General features: G+C 49.1%; 1 protein-coding gene across 7 annotated transcripts in view; it reads left to right on the top strand.

Moving 5' to 3' along the window:
* Positions 1 to 18,816, top strand: part of disp3 (dispatched RND transporter family member 3) — a 717,999-nt gene that overhangs the window by 458,262 nt on the left and 240,921 nt on the right. For all 7 annotated transcript variants that reach the window (XM_038821800.1, XM_038821802.1, XM_038821804.1 and 4 more), the window contains one exon: positions 3,820 to 3,956. In XM_038821800.1, coding sequence (XP_038677728.1) covers positions 3,820 to 3,956 — 137 coding nt within the window. The remainder of the gene's footprint in view (positions 1 to 3,819; positions 3,957 to 18,816) is intronic.

The raw sequence follows: 18,816 nt of genomic DNA, 5'->3' as shown, positions 1-18,816 counted from the left end.
CAATGGTAGTCATGGGGAACTCCCAGACCGCGCTGGACTATGGAGAGCGAGAGTTTGGAGATGGCGCATGCAGAATTCAGGGCTGCTGATACCATTGGCGATCAACTCGTGAGGGGACCAGAGGTGCAAGAAATCATTCCGATCTTGGAAAAACTGGCCTTACAGATATGTGATATCCCACCGCAAGTTCTATAAACATCTCCAGTAGCTTACTCCCAAGCAGTCGGTGACACCAATGACGAGCGGGAGGACATAGATAAAGCTGCTGATGCAGTGATGTGGATCTTGAACTATTAGCCGACTCTGACTCCGAAGGCGACGTAATACCATATCATTATGCAGCTCCACGGACCATGACTTCGATCTTGAAGACCCAGGGTTTGGATCAGCTAAGCCAGAAACTATAGTCATCGATGACGAGCAAGTCACCGATGCTCCATCACGCAGATATGAGGTGAGACCGCCAACCACGCTTCCATCCTCCATGCCGGCAATCCAATCCAAGGTAATCCAGCATGTTAATAGGGCTGCGTAAGTGGGTGTGCTCACACCAACCAGAAATATGGAGACACCTGGACCTCTTCGGACACCTCACCACATAACGATAGCTGTTTTTTGCGTCTTAAATAGTGCCCAAAATTTCTAAATTTGTGTATGACACCAAATTGGGAGGGTTAATCAAGACTGAGGAGGTCTATAACAAATTGCAAGAAGTCATCCGCCAATTATATACCCATTCTCTAAGTTTATTATTGAATTTTAACAGAGATAAGCATTACATTTTGGTGTGAAATAAACTCCTGGATTACTTGGAAAATAAGATTATTTTTTAAAAAATATTTTTATTAAGGCATTTAAAAATATATACATAAAACACAACCCAACCTAAAAAGAGAACAAACAGGAAGTCTCATAACAAATAAATAACACCCCATTGCACCACCCTCTCAACTGTTCCCCTCCATCCAGCCTGCCTCCCGTTTTTACCGTCGAAAGCCCTCCCCCACTGCTGACGTCGTAACTATCTCTGAAGAAGTCAATAATCTGCTTCCATCTCCGGGCAAACCCCTCCACAGACCCTCTCAAGACAAACTTGATTTTTTTTCCAGCTTAAGGAATTCCGCAAGGTCGCTCACCCAAACCACAGGCGTTGGTGACTCCGAGTCCCTCCACTCCAGCAAAATCCATCTAGGGGCTACCAGGGAGGTAAAGGCCAAGGCGTCGGCCTCTCACCCCCTGGACTCCCAGGTCTTCTGACACTCCGAAAATCATCACTTCTGGGCTCGGGACAATTCTCACCTTCAGTACCTCAAACATCAGTGAAACCCCACCAGAATCCATCCAGCTTTGGACAAGCCCAAAACATGTGGACATGATTCATGCCCCCCTCCCCCCCTCCACACCGCCCATACCTATTCTCCACCCCCTCGAAGAACCTTCTCATTCTGGCCATGGTTATATCTGCCTGATGAACCACTTTGAATTGAATAAGGTACATGAAGAGAATGCGTTCACTCTCCTTAGAGCCTCCTTCCATAACCAAGCCTTCACTTCCCTCCCCAGCTTTTCTTCCTACTTCCATTTAACCTCTCCTATCGCGGCTTCTTCCAAATCCATTAGTTCCTTATAAATCTCCGACGCCCTACTCTCACCAACTCTGGTTTTCGACACCACCTTGTCCTACATTTCCGAGCGGAATATACCATACCTGTAAGTACCGGAACCCATCCCCACAAATATGTCCCCAAACCGTTCAATCCCTGCCCACCACTACCCCCCAAGCCCCGCGTCAAATCCCCGCGGAGCAAATCAATGACTCCCACAGATTGGTGCCCAGACCGGGGCACCCTCCAACCTCAGGTGCTGCCGCCACTGTCCCTACACCCGCAGGGCCGCCACCACCATTGGACTTGTGGAGGACCTGGCCGGCGAGAATGGCAGAGGCACTGTCAACAATGCCCCTAAACTAATGTCCTTACAAGAGGCTGCCTCCATCCGCTCCCACACCGACCCCTCCCCCACTACTCACTTCCTAACCATGGCAATGATCTCTGCCAGTAATAGTTCATTAAGTTTGGCAACGCCAATCCCCTTGTCCATGCCCGCTCCAGCAATACCTTCTTTACCCATGGGGGTTTCCCTTTCCAAGCAAAACCCAAAATCAGGGTGTTAACTTTCCTGAAAAAGGCTTTTGGGATAAAATTAAAATTTTGGAAGCACTGTCATTTTCACGGTTTGCCACATTCTCCCCGTGTCTGCGTGGGTTTCACCCCCACAACCCAAAATATGTGCAGGTTAGGTGAATTGGCCACGCTAAAATTGCCCCTTAATTGGAAAAAAATAATTGGGTACTCTAAATTTAAAAAAAAAAAAAAATTTTTCACGGTTTGCACCCGCCCACCAGCAAAAGCAGGAGCATGACCCATCCCTTAAAATTCCCCTTCATCTGCTCTACCAACCACGCCAGGTTCAATTTGTGCAGTTGTTTCAATCCCCGCGCCACCTGGATGCCCAAGTATCTGAAGTTCATCCCCACCACTTCAAACAGCAGCTCGCCAAGCCTTCCCTCCTCTCCCCAGGCTTGAATCGAGAAGACCTCACTCTTCCCCATATTTATTTTATACCAGGAAAACTGACCAAATTCCTCTAAAATATTCATGATCTTCCAATGCCTTCCAACGGGTCCGAAATGTAAAGTAATAGATCATCTGCGAAACTCTATGCTCCACCCCACCACACTCACCCGCACTATACCTTTCCAGCTCCTTGACACTCTAAATGACATTGCCAATGGCTCTATCACCAGGGCAAAAACCAAAGGGGAGAGTGGGCATCCTTATATTGTCCCATGATGCAATCCAAAATACCCCAAATTCACCCGATTCGTCCTAATACTTGCTACTGGCGCCCTATATAGAAACTGGACCCAATGCACCAATCCCTGCCCGGACCCCAACCGTCCCAGTACTTCTCACAGATATTCCCATTCTACCCAATCAAAGGCCTTCTCTGCATCCTCGGTGACTTCCATCTCCTGTCCCACCGGGGGCATCATAATCACATTTAATAAGCGCCCAGCATTCGCCGACAGATGCCACCCCTTTACAAACCCCGTCTGGTCCTCCCCTAACACCCCCGGCACACGTGGGGGGTTCAATCCGCGAGGCCAAGGTCTTTGCCAACAGCTAGGCATTCCCTTTCAGCACAAGATCGGGTGGTAGGACCCATATTGCTCCGTGTCCTTATCCTTCTTCAAAAATAAGGATATCGAAGCTTGCGATAATGTAGGGGGAAGCACCCCCTTCTCCCTCGCATCATTTTGTGCCTTTACCAACAGGGACCCCAGATCCCCCGAAAACGTCTTATAAACTAGTCAGTAAGAATTGAAACAGAGAATTCAGAGAATAGTGATAATATGAAACAATATACCACAAGGAGTAGTTGAGGTAAATGCCACAGATACATTTAAAGGAAAGCTAGATAATGAGTGAGAAGCGAATAGAGTTCTGCTGAGTTGGATGAGGGAAGATGATAAGAGGCTGAAGTAGTGCATAAACATTGGCATGGACTGGTTGGGCTTAACTGTCAGTTTCTGCACTGTATATTGTACATATTTTCATATTTTTCTTCGTGTGTATCTAATTCCCTGTAAAGTATATTTACTACCCACCAATAGATAGATATGAAGCTACATTGCACACCTAAAATCTATTCTGCTGCAATTAGGAATTAGTATTGATGGAAATATATTCATAATGATCAGCATTGTGGGAATATTTGTATTGATTAAGGTCCTCACTTTTGTCATTACTTTTGCAGGAAAGTGCAAGTCCTCTATGGTGGAACAGACCTGTTTGACTATGAAGTAAGACGAACATTTAAGAATGACATGTTGCTGGCTTTTATCAGCAGTGGATGCATAGCCGTCCTGGTCTACATTCTAACCTCATTTTCAGGTTAGCGCCATCCTCATTTTATGTTTTCTTGTGGTACGTATTGTTTTAATTTCCATGCCTTTAGCAATGCCACTTTGCAGATGGTGATCAGGAAGTGCTGGAGAATATTACAAAACAGCTCCAGATCTAATTCTGCCTTCTTGTGCAAGTGCCAGCCTGCTTCTGCCCTACTACCCAGCAAGATTTCAATATTTCTCCACTTCTGTCCCTTTACACAGCCCTGATTGTTATCACTTCACCATTAGCAACTTGCCTCCAGCCACCTGCACTCTAAAATCTGCAATTCCCTCCTTGCGTACTTCTTCCTCTTTTTTTTTATAAATGTTTTTTATTGGGTTTTTGAACAAAGTATATTTACCGTTATGTACACAGGATAAGAAACATATATAATATATATATATATATATATACAGATATAGAGAAGAGAAGGGCACACCCAAACATACCAAAGAAAATAAAATAGTACATAGTAAAAAAACAATACAATACAAAATAAAATGGAATAACTGGTAGGGTATTGTGCACCAGTTCAACAGCAGCAACTCTTGAACACCTGGCAAAATTATTTACAACACATAAGTAGGCGACTGTTTGCCGGGGGGGGGGGGGGGGGGGGGGGGGGGGGGGGGGGGGAGTGGGGGGTGGAGACTGGGGAGGTAACTATACATTCGGGTGCCGGAGAAATAATTATAGTGGGCAATACTCAAATGGGTTTGGTGTTGTTGTCGCTTGCTTCTCCCGGACGGATCTCGCTGCCGTCTCGCGCTCCCCTCCGCTTCTGCCGTTCCTCCCATCTTTCGTCTTTATTCTCCTCGTTCCCTGCTCCTGGAAATGCCATGTTCGTTATTGTATCCAGTGCCTTCCTTCCAGCTCTCATTTCCCTGCCTCCCCCCACCTCCCTGGTTCTCCTCTCTTGTTCCCTATCTATTCCCTCTCCACCCCCCTCCCCCCTCCCGTGGTTCGCCTTTCTTTCCTCCTAGGTTTAACTGTTTCCCTCCCCCTCCCCCCCGGTGTATCTCTCCCTTTCATGCGTTGGCTACTTTCCCCTGATTCTTGGCTACCTGGCTATTCTTCCTCTTGTTCGTTGGCCACAAACAGGTCCCGGAACAATCGCGTGAATGGCTCCCACGTTCTGTGGAAGCCGTCGTCTTACCCTCGGATGGCGAATGTGATTTTCTCCATTTGGAGAGATTCCGAGAGGTCGAACAGCCAATCTGCAGCTTTGGGTGATGCTGCTGACCACCAGCCAAACAGGATTCTACGGAGGGCGATCAGGGAGGCAAAGGCAAGAGCGTCCGCCCTCCTCCCCAGGAATAGATCTGGCTGGTCCGAGACCCCGAAGACCGTCACTTTCGGACATGGCTCCACCCTCACCCCCACCACTTTGGACACTGCCTCAAAGAAGGCTGTCCAGTACTCCACAAGTCTGGGGCAAGACCAGAACATGTGGGCATGGTTGGCCGGGCCTCCTTGGCACCGTTCACATCTATCCTCCACCTCGGGGAAGAACCTACTCATACGGGTTCTTGTTAAGTGGGCTCTATGTACCACTTTCAGCTGCGTCGGGCTGAGCCTTGCACACGTGGCGGTGGAGTTGACCCGATGCAGTGCTTCGCTCCAGAGTCCCAACCCTATCTCAATCCCAAGGTCCTCCTCCCATTTCTTTCTTGTTACATCCAGTACGGTGTCGGCCCTTTCTGTCAGTCGGTCGTACATGTCACTACAGTTTCCTTTGTCTAGTATGCTTGGGTCCAGTAGTTCTTGAAATGAAAAAAATGAAAATCGCTTACTGTCACAAGTAGGCTTCAAATGAATTTACTGTGAAAAGCCCTTAGTCGCCACATTCCGGCGGCTGATCGGGGAGGTTGGTACGGGGGTAGTGTCTGTCGTGGCGGTTGTGGGTACGTCCTTGTCTCCTTTCGTAGGAAGTTTTAGAGCTGTAGATGCCTTAGCTCGTTACCCCTGGCTAGCTGGAATTTCTCTGTCAGTTCTTCCAGTGTTGCGATCCTGCCGTCCGTGTATAGGTCCCTGACTGTCAGTGTCCCTCCCTCCTGCCCCCACCTTTTGAAGGTGGCGTCAGTCAGTGCTGGTGTGAACCTATAGTTGTTGCAGATGGGAGCTTTGTCCGACGTTTTGGTCAGGCCAAATTGCTGCCATAGTTGGTTCCGGGATTGGAGGGTGGCTATCACCACCGGGCTACTGGAGTGTTTTTTTGGGTGGGGATGGGAGTGCTGCCGTGTCAAGGGCTCGGAGGGAGGTCCCCATGCAGGAGGTCTCTTCCACGCGCACCCACTCAGCCTCTGGCTCCTTGATCCATCCCCTTATTCGCTCGGCCGTCGCCGTCCAGTGGTAGAATTGTAGGTTTGGGAGGGCTTTTGTCATGTTGAGTTTGTAGCCCGAGAAGGTGCCAAACTCTTTCAGGAGCGCGATGATTCCGTCCATGCTGCTCTGTGGGTCCGAAATGTAGAGGAGCAGGTCATATTCATAGAGTGAGACTCTGTGCTCTCTGCCTCCCCTTCGGATCCCCCTCCAGCTTTTTGCTGCTCTGAGTGCGATTGCTAGTGGTTCGATTGCTAGAGCGAACAGCAGCGGGGACAGTGGGCATCCTTGGCTGGTGACCCTGTGCAGTTAGAAGTATCGGGAGTTGGTATTGTTGGTCTGAAGGCTCACCATGGGAGCGTTGTATAGGAGCTTTACCCAGGAGGTGAACCCTGTTCCAAGCCCGAACCGCTCCAGTACCTCTATGAGGTATTTCCATTCGACTCTGTCGAAGGCCTTTGCTGCATCTAGGGAGACTATCACCTCTGGTGTTCATTCCACAGAGGGGGTCATTATCACGTTCAGCAGGTGCTTTATGTTCGAGGTAAGCTGTCTATCTTTGACAAAACCCATCTGGTCCTCTGTGACCATTTCAGGTACACAGTCTTCTCGCCTTTTGGCTAGGATTTTGGCCAGTATTTTGGCATCTGCGTTCAGCGGTGAGATGGGTCTGTATGACCCACATTCCGTTGGGTCTTTGTCTTTCTTAGCTACCAGCGAGATTGCGGCCTATGCAAGTGTGGGTGGCAGTGTGCCCTAGCTAGCGAGTCTGTGAATATCTCCCGCAGATGCAGGGCCAGTGCTGTCGCATATTTTTTGTAGAAGTCAGCCGGGAATCCGTCTGGTCCTGGCACCTTCCCCGCCTGCATGGAGCTAATGCTGTCCATGATCTCTCCCAGTGCTAGTGGTGCTTCCAGGGCCCGTTTTCTGCCCTCCCCCACGACTGGTATGTCTAGTCCATCAAGGAACCGTTTCATCCCGGACACCCCATTGGGGGCTCTGAGGTGTACAGCCCTTGGTAGAAGGCCTTGAAGGTTTTGTTAATCTTTTCTGGTTCTGTTTCTAACGTGCCTCTGGTATCCCTGATTTGTGCAATTTCTCTGGTGGCTGCCTGCTTTCTCAGCTGGTGTGCCAACAGGCGGCTGGCTTTGTCTCCGTGTTCGTACAGGGTCCCACGTGCCTGGCAGAGTTGGTGCACTGCTTTCCTGGTGGAGAGCAGGTCAAAGTTCCTTTGTATCTCTTTCCTCTCCGCCAGGAGCTCTACGGTCGGTGCCTCGGAATATTTACGGTCTACCTCCAGTATGGAGTCGTCCAACTACTGCCTAGCCACCCTTTCCTCCCTATCTCCTCGCGCTTTGAAAGCGATGATTTCCCCTCTTAGTACGGCCTTTAGCGCTTCACAGAACGTGGAGGGTGAGACCTCCCCATTCTGGTTGTTCTCTGTGTACTCCGCTATGGCCCACGCTATCCTTTTTTTGAAGGCCTTGTCAGCTAGTAAGGCACCGTCCAACCTCCATGTGGGGCGTTGGGCCCTGCCCGTCTCTAGCCGCACGTCCATGTAAAGTGGCGGGCAGCACGGTGGCACAGTGGTTAGCATTGCTGCCTACGGCGCTGAGGACCCGGGTTCGAATCCCGGCCCTGGGTCACTATGTCTGGGATTTCTGCCATGGTCTTCTTGATGAAGCTCGTGTCGTCCCAGTTTGGTGCGTACACGTTAACTAGTATTACCGGTGCCCCATCCAGGGCCCGCTGACCATGACGTACCGTCCAACCGGGACCGTAACCGTCTTTGTCGCCCTAAACATCGTCCTCTTGCCGATCAATATCGCCACCTCCCTGGCCCTTGTCCCATAGCAGGAATGGTAGGTTTGTCCCACTCAGCCCTTTCTTACCCGCAGTCGGTCCTGCTCTCTCAGGTGTGTCTCTTGGAGGAAGACTATGTCGGCCCTCATATTTCTTAGGTGGGTGAGGACTCTGGATATCTTCACTGGGCCGTTAAGTCCTCTTACGTTCCAGGTGACTATCCTGGTGGGATATTCTGCCCCCTCACTCCTGTGGGATTAGCCATACTTACCTGGTGGACGCGCCCCTGCGCTCCGGGGTTTCCCTTTGTCCCGGGGGCACCCGACATGGCCGCCCACTGTGCGTCTGCCACGCGGGTAGTCCCCTGCACTCTGGTGTCTCCCTTCGCCGAGAGACCGTACTGGGTGGGTGCTTGCAGCGATTCCTTGTTTCGAGCCTTTGGTTGTGGCACTTTGTAGCCCTATTCCTTTTCTAGCCTTGTTTGTCCCTCCTTACCTGCATGCCCCCTCCCCGGTCTCTCCCTTCCTGTGTAACCCCCCCCCCCCCCCCCCCCCCCCCGGGTTTCTCCCTTTTCCCCCGCTCTCCCGTATGCCCCTCCTTTGTCCTCTTTCCCCTGTTCCTGTCCCCGTTTGCTCTCCCGACTCTGTTGGGTGGTCCCCCCCATCCCCTGCCTGGCGCCTTCCCCCCTGTTGGGGGCGCGCTGCGGCCCTGCTTTGTTGCATGCCCCCGGCGCTAGCTTTCCTGCTAGTACGGCGACCCTCCTCTCAGGAGTTACTGTCTCGCTTCTCCCCTTCCCGGCCTCTGCGGTTTTCTGCCCGCTCTTCCCCCATCCTACCCTGCACTCCTCCTGCTTGCTCTCCCTTCTCCGCTACTCTCGTTCCCTCGTGCTGGGGCCTGGCCTCCCACCTGGAGCGGTCCCTCGGGCAGTGGTTCACTCTTTGTTCAGGGGGCTCTTGCCGTGGCGGAGGCGGGGGTGCCTGGCATTGCCTCACCCCCCTCCCCCCACCCACTCCCGTCGGCGTGTTGTTGCCCCTTGGCAGGGGCCCCTCATTTCCACCTTCGCTGGTGGTTTTCCAGCCCGTGTTCCTCGACAAACTTGTTTGCTTCGGCGGGGGCTGTAAAGAAGTATTCTCTTTCTTGGTATGTGACCCAGAGTTTCGCTGGGTACAGCATACCAAAACGCACATTGCTCTTGTGAAGAGCTGCTTTCGCTCTATTGAACTCTGCCCGTCTCCTGGCTAGATCTGCCCCAATGTCCTCGTAAATTCTAATGGCGTGTCCTTCCCATTTGCAGGCTCTATTTTTCCTGGCCCAGCGCAGGATTGTTTCCCTTTCTTGGTACCGATGCAGTTTAGCTATAACTGCCCTCAGGTGGTCCCCAGCCTTGGGCTTCGGGCGCAGCGACCGGTGTGCTGTGTCCATTTCTGGTGGGTTGGGAAAGGTTTTCCTCCCCACTAAGTTGCCCAGCATCTCGGCCACGTATGTCGTGGGGTTTCTACCCTCGATCCCCTTTGGCAGGCCCACTATCCTGACATTTTGCCTTCTCAAGCGGTTTTCCTGGACGTCCACTCTGCCCTTCAGGCTCCCCTGTGTTGTGCCCGGTCTCGCCACCTCCCTCTCCAGGGCCGTGATCCGGTCGCTCATGTCAGTCGCTGCTTTCTCCACCTCTTTAATGGTCACCTCTTGGGTTTCCAGTTTCTCCCCTTGGGCGTCCAATTTCTCCTCTGCTCTGCGCAGGGCATGCTGCACCTCCGTCAGGGCCTTGGCCATTGCTGTCTGCACTGCAGCCTCTATGTCTGCCCTAGCCTCTGCCTTGTTTACCTGCTGATGTTCCCTCAGCGCATCGGCAAAGGCTGCCTTCCAGTTCCAGCTCCCCCCTGGCCCCGGGGGAGAGTGCACCTGTCTGTCCAGTGATCTGTGGCGATACTTCCGTTCTGCCGCTTTGTGCGCTGATTAGCTCGTCTGAACTGGCTCGCCCATTGCCGCGTCTGCCTTTGGTGCCCCTTCTCCCTCTGCTTTAGCTCCCTTCTGGCATTTTTTCCCCCTTCCTTTGCTTTTTTTCCCCTTTTTTTCCCCCTTTTCCGCCCCCTATTTTTTTTTTGTTTCTTCCCTTTTTCTTCTCTCCTCCTGTCTCTCCTTTACCACGTTACTTTTCCTCTTTTATAAAACTCTTCTCAGGTGAACTTGTTTTGGGTTAAAAAAAAGTTCAAAAAGAAAATTTTGTTTTTCCTTTTTTATCCCCCCCACTTTAAAAGTTTTCTTTTCAGAGCTTTGTTTTTGCAAAAGTTCTTTTTTCCTTCCTTCCTTCCTTTTCCCTCACTCACTCAGGGTCGAGAGAGAGAGAGGCCTCTTTGTTCTTGTCTCGTGGTGGTCACCGCCGGTTGGGGGGGGTTCGGTCGGTCCCTGCTCTGCTGTCCCCGCTGCTTGGTCCGGGCTGCCACTCGTTGCACCCTGTGCTCTCCTGCTTGGGGGGGGGGTCGTTGGTCGCTCCTCCGTTCCTTCCTCTCTGCAAGTTTGGCCCTGCTTCGATCCAGGCCGCCGCTCCGATCCTGCCCTGCGCTCTCTTCCTCTTTTTTAAAAATTTGTTCATGGGATGTGGGCGTCGCAGGCTGTGTCAGCATTTATTGCCCATTCCTACTTGCTCTCGAGGGGCAGTTAAGTCAACAATATTGCTCTGCATCGGGAGTCACATATATGCCAGAGGTTGGCCGATTTCCTCCCCTAAAGGACATTAGTGAACAAGATGGGTTTTTATGACAATCAACAAGGTTTCATGGTCATCACTAGACTTTTAATTCCAGATTTCTATTGAACTCAAATTTCAGCATCTGCAGTGGTGGGATTTGAACCTGGGACCCCTACCCCCGAGCAGCAGTCTGGATCACTAGTCCAGTGACAATACCACTACGCCAGTACCTCCCCTCCCTCTCCATCTCACCTTCTTGAAGTTCTACTTACAATCTAACTTTGACCAAAGTTTAGGTGACTGTTCTAATATCTATTGTCTCGTGTCAGATTTTGTCAGATTATGCTCCAGTGACATGCATTGGGATATTTTTACTATTTTGCAGGAGATTTATATAAATGCTTGTTTTTGTTTTTGATATAATGTCCGAAATCAAAGATTGTTCATATGCAGAACTGAAGACATTAGTCTATGTCTTTTCATTCATTTTACAGCTTTTGACCACTTTGACCATTTCAATAATCACACTTAATTAATTTGCTCATTCTCCCTTCATACCACTGGAGCCTCTTCCATTTTCTAGGCCCCAGTATCATAAATTATTATTCGACCCAATTAAAACTTACTGTGAGCAGTTCTGGGTGGGCACCAAACTTTACGAAAGGATAGATTGGCTTAACAGGAAAATTTTACCAGAATGACCTGGACATGAGTGATTAAATTACAAGGCGAGATTACAGAAACTAGAGTTGTATTCCCTGGACTTTAGAAGTTGATTTGACTGAAGTGGTCAAGATATTAAGGGAAACAGATAGTTCCTTCTATCTATCCTCTTTCCGTTAGTTGGGAGTTGAGAATATAGGGGCCATAGTCTCAAGAGCAACGTCTCTTGGGAATGAAATTTCAGAACACTTTTCCTACAAAGCAGAGAAACTTGGAACTGTTTTCTGCAAACAGCAGTTGATTCTGGATCAGTTGTAAATTTTACATCTGAGATTGATCATTTTTGTTCCCCTAAGGTAAATGGAGTTAGGTCGCTGTTCATCTGTGGGTGGCCTGATTTATTGGCATTTAAGCTTGATGAACTAAATTGCTTACTCCTGCTCTGATGGAAACTCTCCCTTGCCAACTGATGTGTATAGAAATCTGCCCATGCCAACCCACATACCCAATACCAAATAAAACTGAGAATTTCTCTTTCATTATCAATGAATCTCCTTGTCACACACAGTCAACAAGGTACATGGCAAAGATTTCTATTCTTGCCTTGAAAAAGGTAGCTTAAGGAGAATACATATGACAAGCATAAAATAATGAGCTTGTTCTGTGAAGTAATATACTACAATTTATTGATGGCACAGAAATATGCAATTCGGTCCAACAAATTCATACTGGTGTTTATGCACCATGTGAGCCGCCTCCCACACCTTATTCAAGGAATCATTGGCATCCAGCCTCTGATCTCCGGGTAAGCGTTCTCCAAGGCGGTCTTCAGGACACGCGACAACGCAGAATTGCCGAGCAAAAACTTATAGCTAAGTTCCGCACGCATGAGTGCGGCCTCAACCGGGATCTTGGATTCATGTCGCATTACATTCATCCCCCACCATCTGGCCTGGACTTGCAAAATCCTACCAACTGTCCTGGCTTGAGACAATTCACACTTCTTTAACCTGGGGTTACCCCTATCTCTGGATCTGTAATGAATTGATTACCCGCAAATGCTCGCATTCCAAGCATTGTCTGGCATCTCTGACTTTGTCTGTATAAATGTTTCTGGGACATACCTCTCCATTCACCTGAGGAAGGAACAACGCTCCGAAAGCTCGTGTTTGAAACAAACCTGTTGGACTTTAACCTGGTGTTGTAAGAGTTCTTACTGTGCTTACCCCAGTCCAACGCCGGCATCTCCACATAATTTTTATAAATGACCTGGAGGAGGGTGTAGAAGGATGGGAGCGTAAATTTGCAGATGACACTAAAGTCGGTGGAGTTGTGGACACTGCAGAAGGATGTTACAAGTTACAGAGGGACATAGATAAGCTGCAGAGCTGGGCTGAGAGGTGGCAAATGGTGTTTAATGCAGAAAAGTGTGAGGTGATTCATTTTGGAAGGAATAACAGGAAGACAGAGTATTGGGCTAATGGTAAGATTCTTGGTAGTGTGGACGAGCAGAGAGATCTCGGTGTCCATGTCCATAGATCCCTGAAAGTTGCCACCCAGGTTCATCGGGTTGTTAAGAAGGCGTACGGTGTGTTAGCTTTTATTGGTAGAGGAATTGAGTTTCGGAGCCATGAGCTCATGTTGCAGTTGTACAAAACTCTGGTGCGGCCGCATTTGGAGTATTGCGTGCAGTTCTGGACGCCGCATTATAGGAAGGTTGTGGAAGCATTGGAAAGGGTACAGAGGATATTTACAAGGATGTTGCCCGGTATGGAGGGAAGATCTTACGAGGAAAGGCTGAAGGACTTGAGGCTGTTTTCGTTAGAGAGAAGAAGGTTAAGAGGTCACTTAATTGAGGCATACAAGATGATCAGAGGATTAGATAGGGTGGACAGTGAGAGCCTTTTTCCTCGGATGGTGATGTCCAGCACGAGGGGACATAGTTTTAAATTGAGGGGAGATAGATATAGGGCAGATGTCAGAGGTAGATTCTTTACTCAGAGAGTAGTAAGGGCATGGAATGCCCTGCCTGCAACAGTAGTGGACTCGCCAACACTAAACGCATTCAAATGGTCATTGGATAAACATATGGACGATAAGGGAATATCGTGTAGATGGGCTTTAGAGTGGTTTCACAGGTCGGCGCAACATCGAGGGCCGAAGGGCCTGTACTGCACTGTAATGTTCTATGTAATCTTAAAGTTGGTGACACCTTAGTACAACCTGTGAAGCAGTGGCATTCCACTGGCGTGGCTGGGTATCTGAAAGATTCTGTGGTAATGTGAATGCATATGGCAATCCAGGGTGGAAGAATGCTGAAAGGACGGATTGAAATCCTGAAAGTGAATTCTTTGTGAAGGTATCTTAAAGATGTGGGAGAAGATTTCAAAGTGTGCTCTTCAAGAGTGGAATTTGGAAACACTCGTGTGGAAGCCAGAGTTGCAGTGAGACCAATTGGCTCACAGCGTGCCAAGCATCTGGAAGAATTTGATGAGAAATCCACAAGTATTCTATTGGGTGGCATCTGCCAGAGTGCGGTGTGTCTGACTGCAGTTGGCCTGTTGGTTTACATGCCCAGTGTACTTACTGAGAACATTATACTGTAAGATATGTTATGGTCTACTGAGCCATCTGTGCATTCTGAGATCTGACTGTCCTGTAATAACATCACCTAGGATCATAACCGTATTCCATCACACTGGCTACTTGTGCCTTACAGGCTTTGGGTAGTCAGTAAATGATTTACTTGACATAGGATTCCTAGCCTCTGATCCACTCTTTTAGCTATAGTATTTATATGGCTAGTCCAGTTCAGTTTCTGGTCAATGGCAACCCCCCACAGTACAGTCTGTGGGAGATTCAGCAATGATAATGCCAAGGAATGTTAAGGAACGATGGTTAGATCCTGTCTTGTGAGACTTGGTCATTGCCTGGCACTTGTGTGGTGTGAAAGTTACATGCTACTTCTCAGCCCAAGCCAGACCTTGTTGCTTTTGGACATCAACTGCTTCAGTACCTGAATCGCAAATGGTGTGAACATATGAAATCATATGGGGAGGCAGTGATATTGTCACTAGTCTAGTAATCCAGAGACCCAGTGTAATGCTCTGGGGACCTGAATTCGAATTGCACGAGGGCAGTTGGTGAAATTTGAATTCAATAAATTAAAATAATCTGGATTTAAGAGTCTCATGATGACATTGTCATAAAAATCCATGTGGTTCACCAATGTCCTTAGTGAAGGATATCTAGTAATAGTAATCTTTATTGTCACAAGTAGGCTTAGATTAATGCTGCAATGAAGGTACCGGGAAAGGCCTCTAGTCACCACATTCTAGGGCCTGTTTGGGTACAGAGAGGGAGAATTCAGAATGTCCAATTCATCTAACAGCACTCCTTTCGAGACTTGTGGTTGGAAACAGGAGCACCCGGTGACACAAGGAGAACATGCAGACTCCACACAGAAGTGACCCAAGCTGGGAATCAAAACTGGGACCCTGGCGCTGTGAAGCAACAGCGCTTACCACTGTGCCATCGTGCCACCCATTTACATCCTTACCTAGTCTGGCCTACATGTGACTCCAGTCCCACAGCAATATGGTTGACTTTTAAATGCCCTCAAGGATGGGCAACAAATGCTGGCCCAGACAGCAATGCCCACTTCCTATGAACAAAGAAAGAAAAAGATAATCATCAGGGAACATCCCTACTTTTGACCTTTATGATGGATTTGCAATCCTCACGTCCTTTAACATTACTTGGGCCTGAATTTTGGCTTAGTGAGAGCATGTACCATGCTCTTGTACTGAGACACACAAATCAGAAGGTCATTGATCAGTGCTGAATTCACTGATCTCAAATATGGTAACAGCTGCTGCATTAATGATGAATAAGTTAGAGAGTTGGATAAAGCAGAAAATGAGTGCATATGAAAAATGTTAACTTGAAAATACATTGAGAGAAAGGGAAGTGAAGATAGAATAGAGGAACAAGTAGATAGTGCCTGAATAAATTGGCTGTGAGCATAAAAGGGTATTAAAAGTATTCCATGAGTATATTATCATTAAAGAGTTGTCGGGTGAATTGAGGCCGATTAGAGGCAAAAAAGGCATTGGTGGAGGCAGAAGACATAGCTGAGGTATTAAATGAATACTCTACATCAGTGTTTGCTAGGACAGAACTTTAGCACAGTGGTTAGCATTGTTGCTTCACAGCGCCAGGGTCCCAGGTTCTATTCCCAGCTTGGGTCACTGTCTGTGCAAAGTCTGCACGCTCTCCCTGTGTCCGCATGGATTTCCTCCGGGTACTGTGGTTTCCTCCCACAAGTCCCGAAACACATGCTGTTAAGTGAATTGAATATTCTGAATTCTCCCTCTGCGTACCCGAACAGGCGTCGGAATGTGGCAACAAGAGGCTTTATTGCAGTGTTAACGTAAGCCTACTTCTCACAATAAAGATTATTATTAAAAATTAAGGAAAAGGACTTTACCAAAGCTATGATAAATAAAAATGCTAGAGATACCAGGAGGCTGGCAACATTTAAAGTGATAAAGTCACTGTAATAATCTACAGGAGGCAGGAGTCCCGTCACCACACCAATATTTATTTCCAATAACTAGATACAAGAGCAGCTCCAAACTGTGCTGCTAGCCTTCCAGTCAACTTAAGACTGGGGCACAAAGCCTACTCAGGTGCTTATATGGGCCCACTCAATGAGCTATCATTGAGGAAGCTCATACTCCAATTGGCCAACCAATAATGCTAATTGGAGGCCATTACACCCCTCCCCCCCCAAGGTCCCAGGAATTCCTGCCAGCTGGCATTCCTCTGAGCTTCTTCATGCTCCTCATGTCCGGGTCTGTCACCTTTGTGTCGTCCGCCGGGTCGTTCTCCGACGTGGGCGGGGTGTACCTTATAGGTGCCCGTCTTTTTCTTGACGACCTCATTTGAAGTTGTTCTTCCTCCTCCTCGGGGAGAGGTGTCGTAGCGGCCTCGTCGAATGTGTCCATCTCCGACTCTGACGACTGGATGATGGGTTCTGGAGAAATTGCTCGGGGCTGGGGTGTGGGTATCTTTTCCGTCTGGGCTATCCCAGCTTGAGGCGGTCCTGCTTCGCCTGCCTCCAGGTGTGGTTCCGCTGCCCTTATTTGGTCTAGGTGTTTCTTCAGCACCTTACCTCCTATCGAAACTTCATAGGATATGGGCCCTGTTTGGGACTCTACCGTGCCTTTGACCCACATTGGTCCATTCCCATAATTCTTGACCCAAACTGGTGCCCCCACCTGGAAATGTCTCTGCTGCCGACTATTATCATGCCCCCTGCGTTGGGCCTCCTGTTGTTTCTCCACTTTCCCCGTTAAATTTGGGAAAAGGAGACTCAGCCTCGTACGCAGCCGCCTTCCCATTAAGAGTTCAGCTGGCGGTATGCCCGTTTTGGAATGCAGTGTGGTCCTGTAATCAAACAGCCGGCGGGAGAGCTTTGTGTCCATTGACACTACCGGCTGCTTCTTGAGTCCCGCTTTTAGTGTCTGGACCGTTCTCTCTGCCAGGCCGTTGGTCGCTGGATGGTAAGGGGCCGTTTTGATGTGGCGGACTCCATTTTCTTTTAGGAATTGTCCAAATTCCCCACTTGTGAATGCCGTTCCGTTGTCCGACACCAATACCTCCGGAAGTCCATGTGTTGCAAACGAGGCCCTGAGCTTTTCAATTGTCGATGCTGTGCTTGCCGTATTTACCTGGTGGACGTCCAACCATTTGGAGTGGGCGTCCACTATCACCAAAAACGTTGAGCCTATGAAAGGGCCGGCGTGGCCAATATGCAGGCGGTCCACGGTCTGCCTGGCCATTCCCACGGGTGCAATGGCGCAGCTGGTGGCACTCTTTGCCCCTGTTGGCACTCCTGGCACCGACGTACCAAGGCAGCTATGTCTGTGTCTAATCCTGGCCACCAAACGTAGCTTCGAGCTAGCATCTTCATTTTAGACACCCCTGGGTGTCCGTGTTGTAACTCGGTTAAAATTGCCCGACGGCCCTGAGCTGGGACTATTACCCGGGCTCCTCATAATAGGATACCGTCTTCAATGGTTATTTGATCCTTTCTGCTCCAGTATGGGTGCATCTGGGGCTCCACTGGTCTTTCCAGTTCCCCTGTTAGCAGTAAATGCTTCATCTTGGCTAAAACTGGGTCTTTTTGCGTCCACAACCGGATATGTTGTGCGTCCACTTGTAGGGTGTCCAAAAAATTTAGAGTCATTATTGTCTCCTCTACTTTCGGTATTAGCGGCGGGGTGTCCGGGAGGGGAAGTCTGCTCAAAGCATCTGCATTTGCTACTCCCGTTCCCGGTCTGTGCTCTAGAACATATCTATACGCCGCCAGTAGCAACAGCCAGCATTGGATTCTAGCTGATGTGATCGGGGTATTGACTTGTCTTCTTTTAATAACCCTAATAACGGCTTATGGTCCGTCACTATGGTGAATTTCTGCCCGTACAAATACTGGTGAAATTTTTTTACTGCAAATATCACCGCCAGTCCTTCCTTCTCGATTTGGGCGTACTTCCTCTCAGCCATCGCCACGGTCCTCGAAGCATAGGCTATTGGCCGTTCTTCCCCATTCCTTCCTCTATGGGCTAAGACGGCTACACCCCGTAAGGGGATGCGTCACAAGTGACCACCAACTCCTTCCTTGGGTCATAATGCTCTAGGACATTTTCGGATGTCAGCTGTTCCTTAATGTCTCTAAATGCTCGGTTTTGGCGGGCGGACCATTTCCATCCTTGCCCCTTTTTTAGTAGCTGGTGGGGGGGTTCTAGGATGGATGCCCTATTTTCAATAAATTTGCCATAATAGGTTACCAACCCTAGAAATGATCGTAGCTCATGGACCGTGACGGGAGCTGGGGCTTCTTTTATTGCCCTTACTCTGTCTTCCAATGGGTGTAAGCCCGACTCGTCTACTTTATATCCCAGGTACGTCACTTGTGGGGCCAGAAAAACACATTTTTCTATTTTAAGCCGTACGCCTGCCTTTGCGAACGCCTGAGCACTTCCGCCAGGTTCCTTTTTTTTAAAATAATTTTTATTGAAAGAGTTTTTCCATACAAACATTTACCCCTACTATTTTTTAAATTATATACAACACAATCCCTCTAGGCAAAAATCCCTCCCTCGCCCGCCCTCTCGCGCGCACCAGTCCTCCTCCCCCCCCCCCCCCAAAGCAACAACTTAACAAACAAGGCAGCCTACAGTTTCAGACATGAGCAGCGAGCAGACTTGCCCGCGTTATAGTCGTACATGTCCCCCCACGACCATTGCTGCCCTCCCATCCCCTCCCCCCCCCTCCCTCCCCCCCCTCCCTCCCTCCCCCCCCCTCCCTCCCCTCCCCCCCTCC

The sequence above is a fragment of the Scyliorhinus canicula genome, chromosome 16 (genome assembly GCF_902713615.1).
Source record: "Scyliorhinus canicula chromosome 16, sScyCan1.1, whole genome shotgun sequence".
Lineage (NCBI taxonomy): Eukaryota > Metazoa > Chordata > Chondrichthyes > Carcharhiniformes > Scyliorhinidae > Scyliorhinus > Scyliorhinus canicula.
The sequence above is the reverse complement of the archived record's forward strand: the minus strand, read 5'-3'. Positions and strand labels throughout refer to the sequence as shown.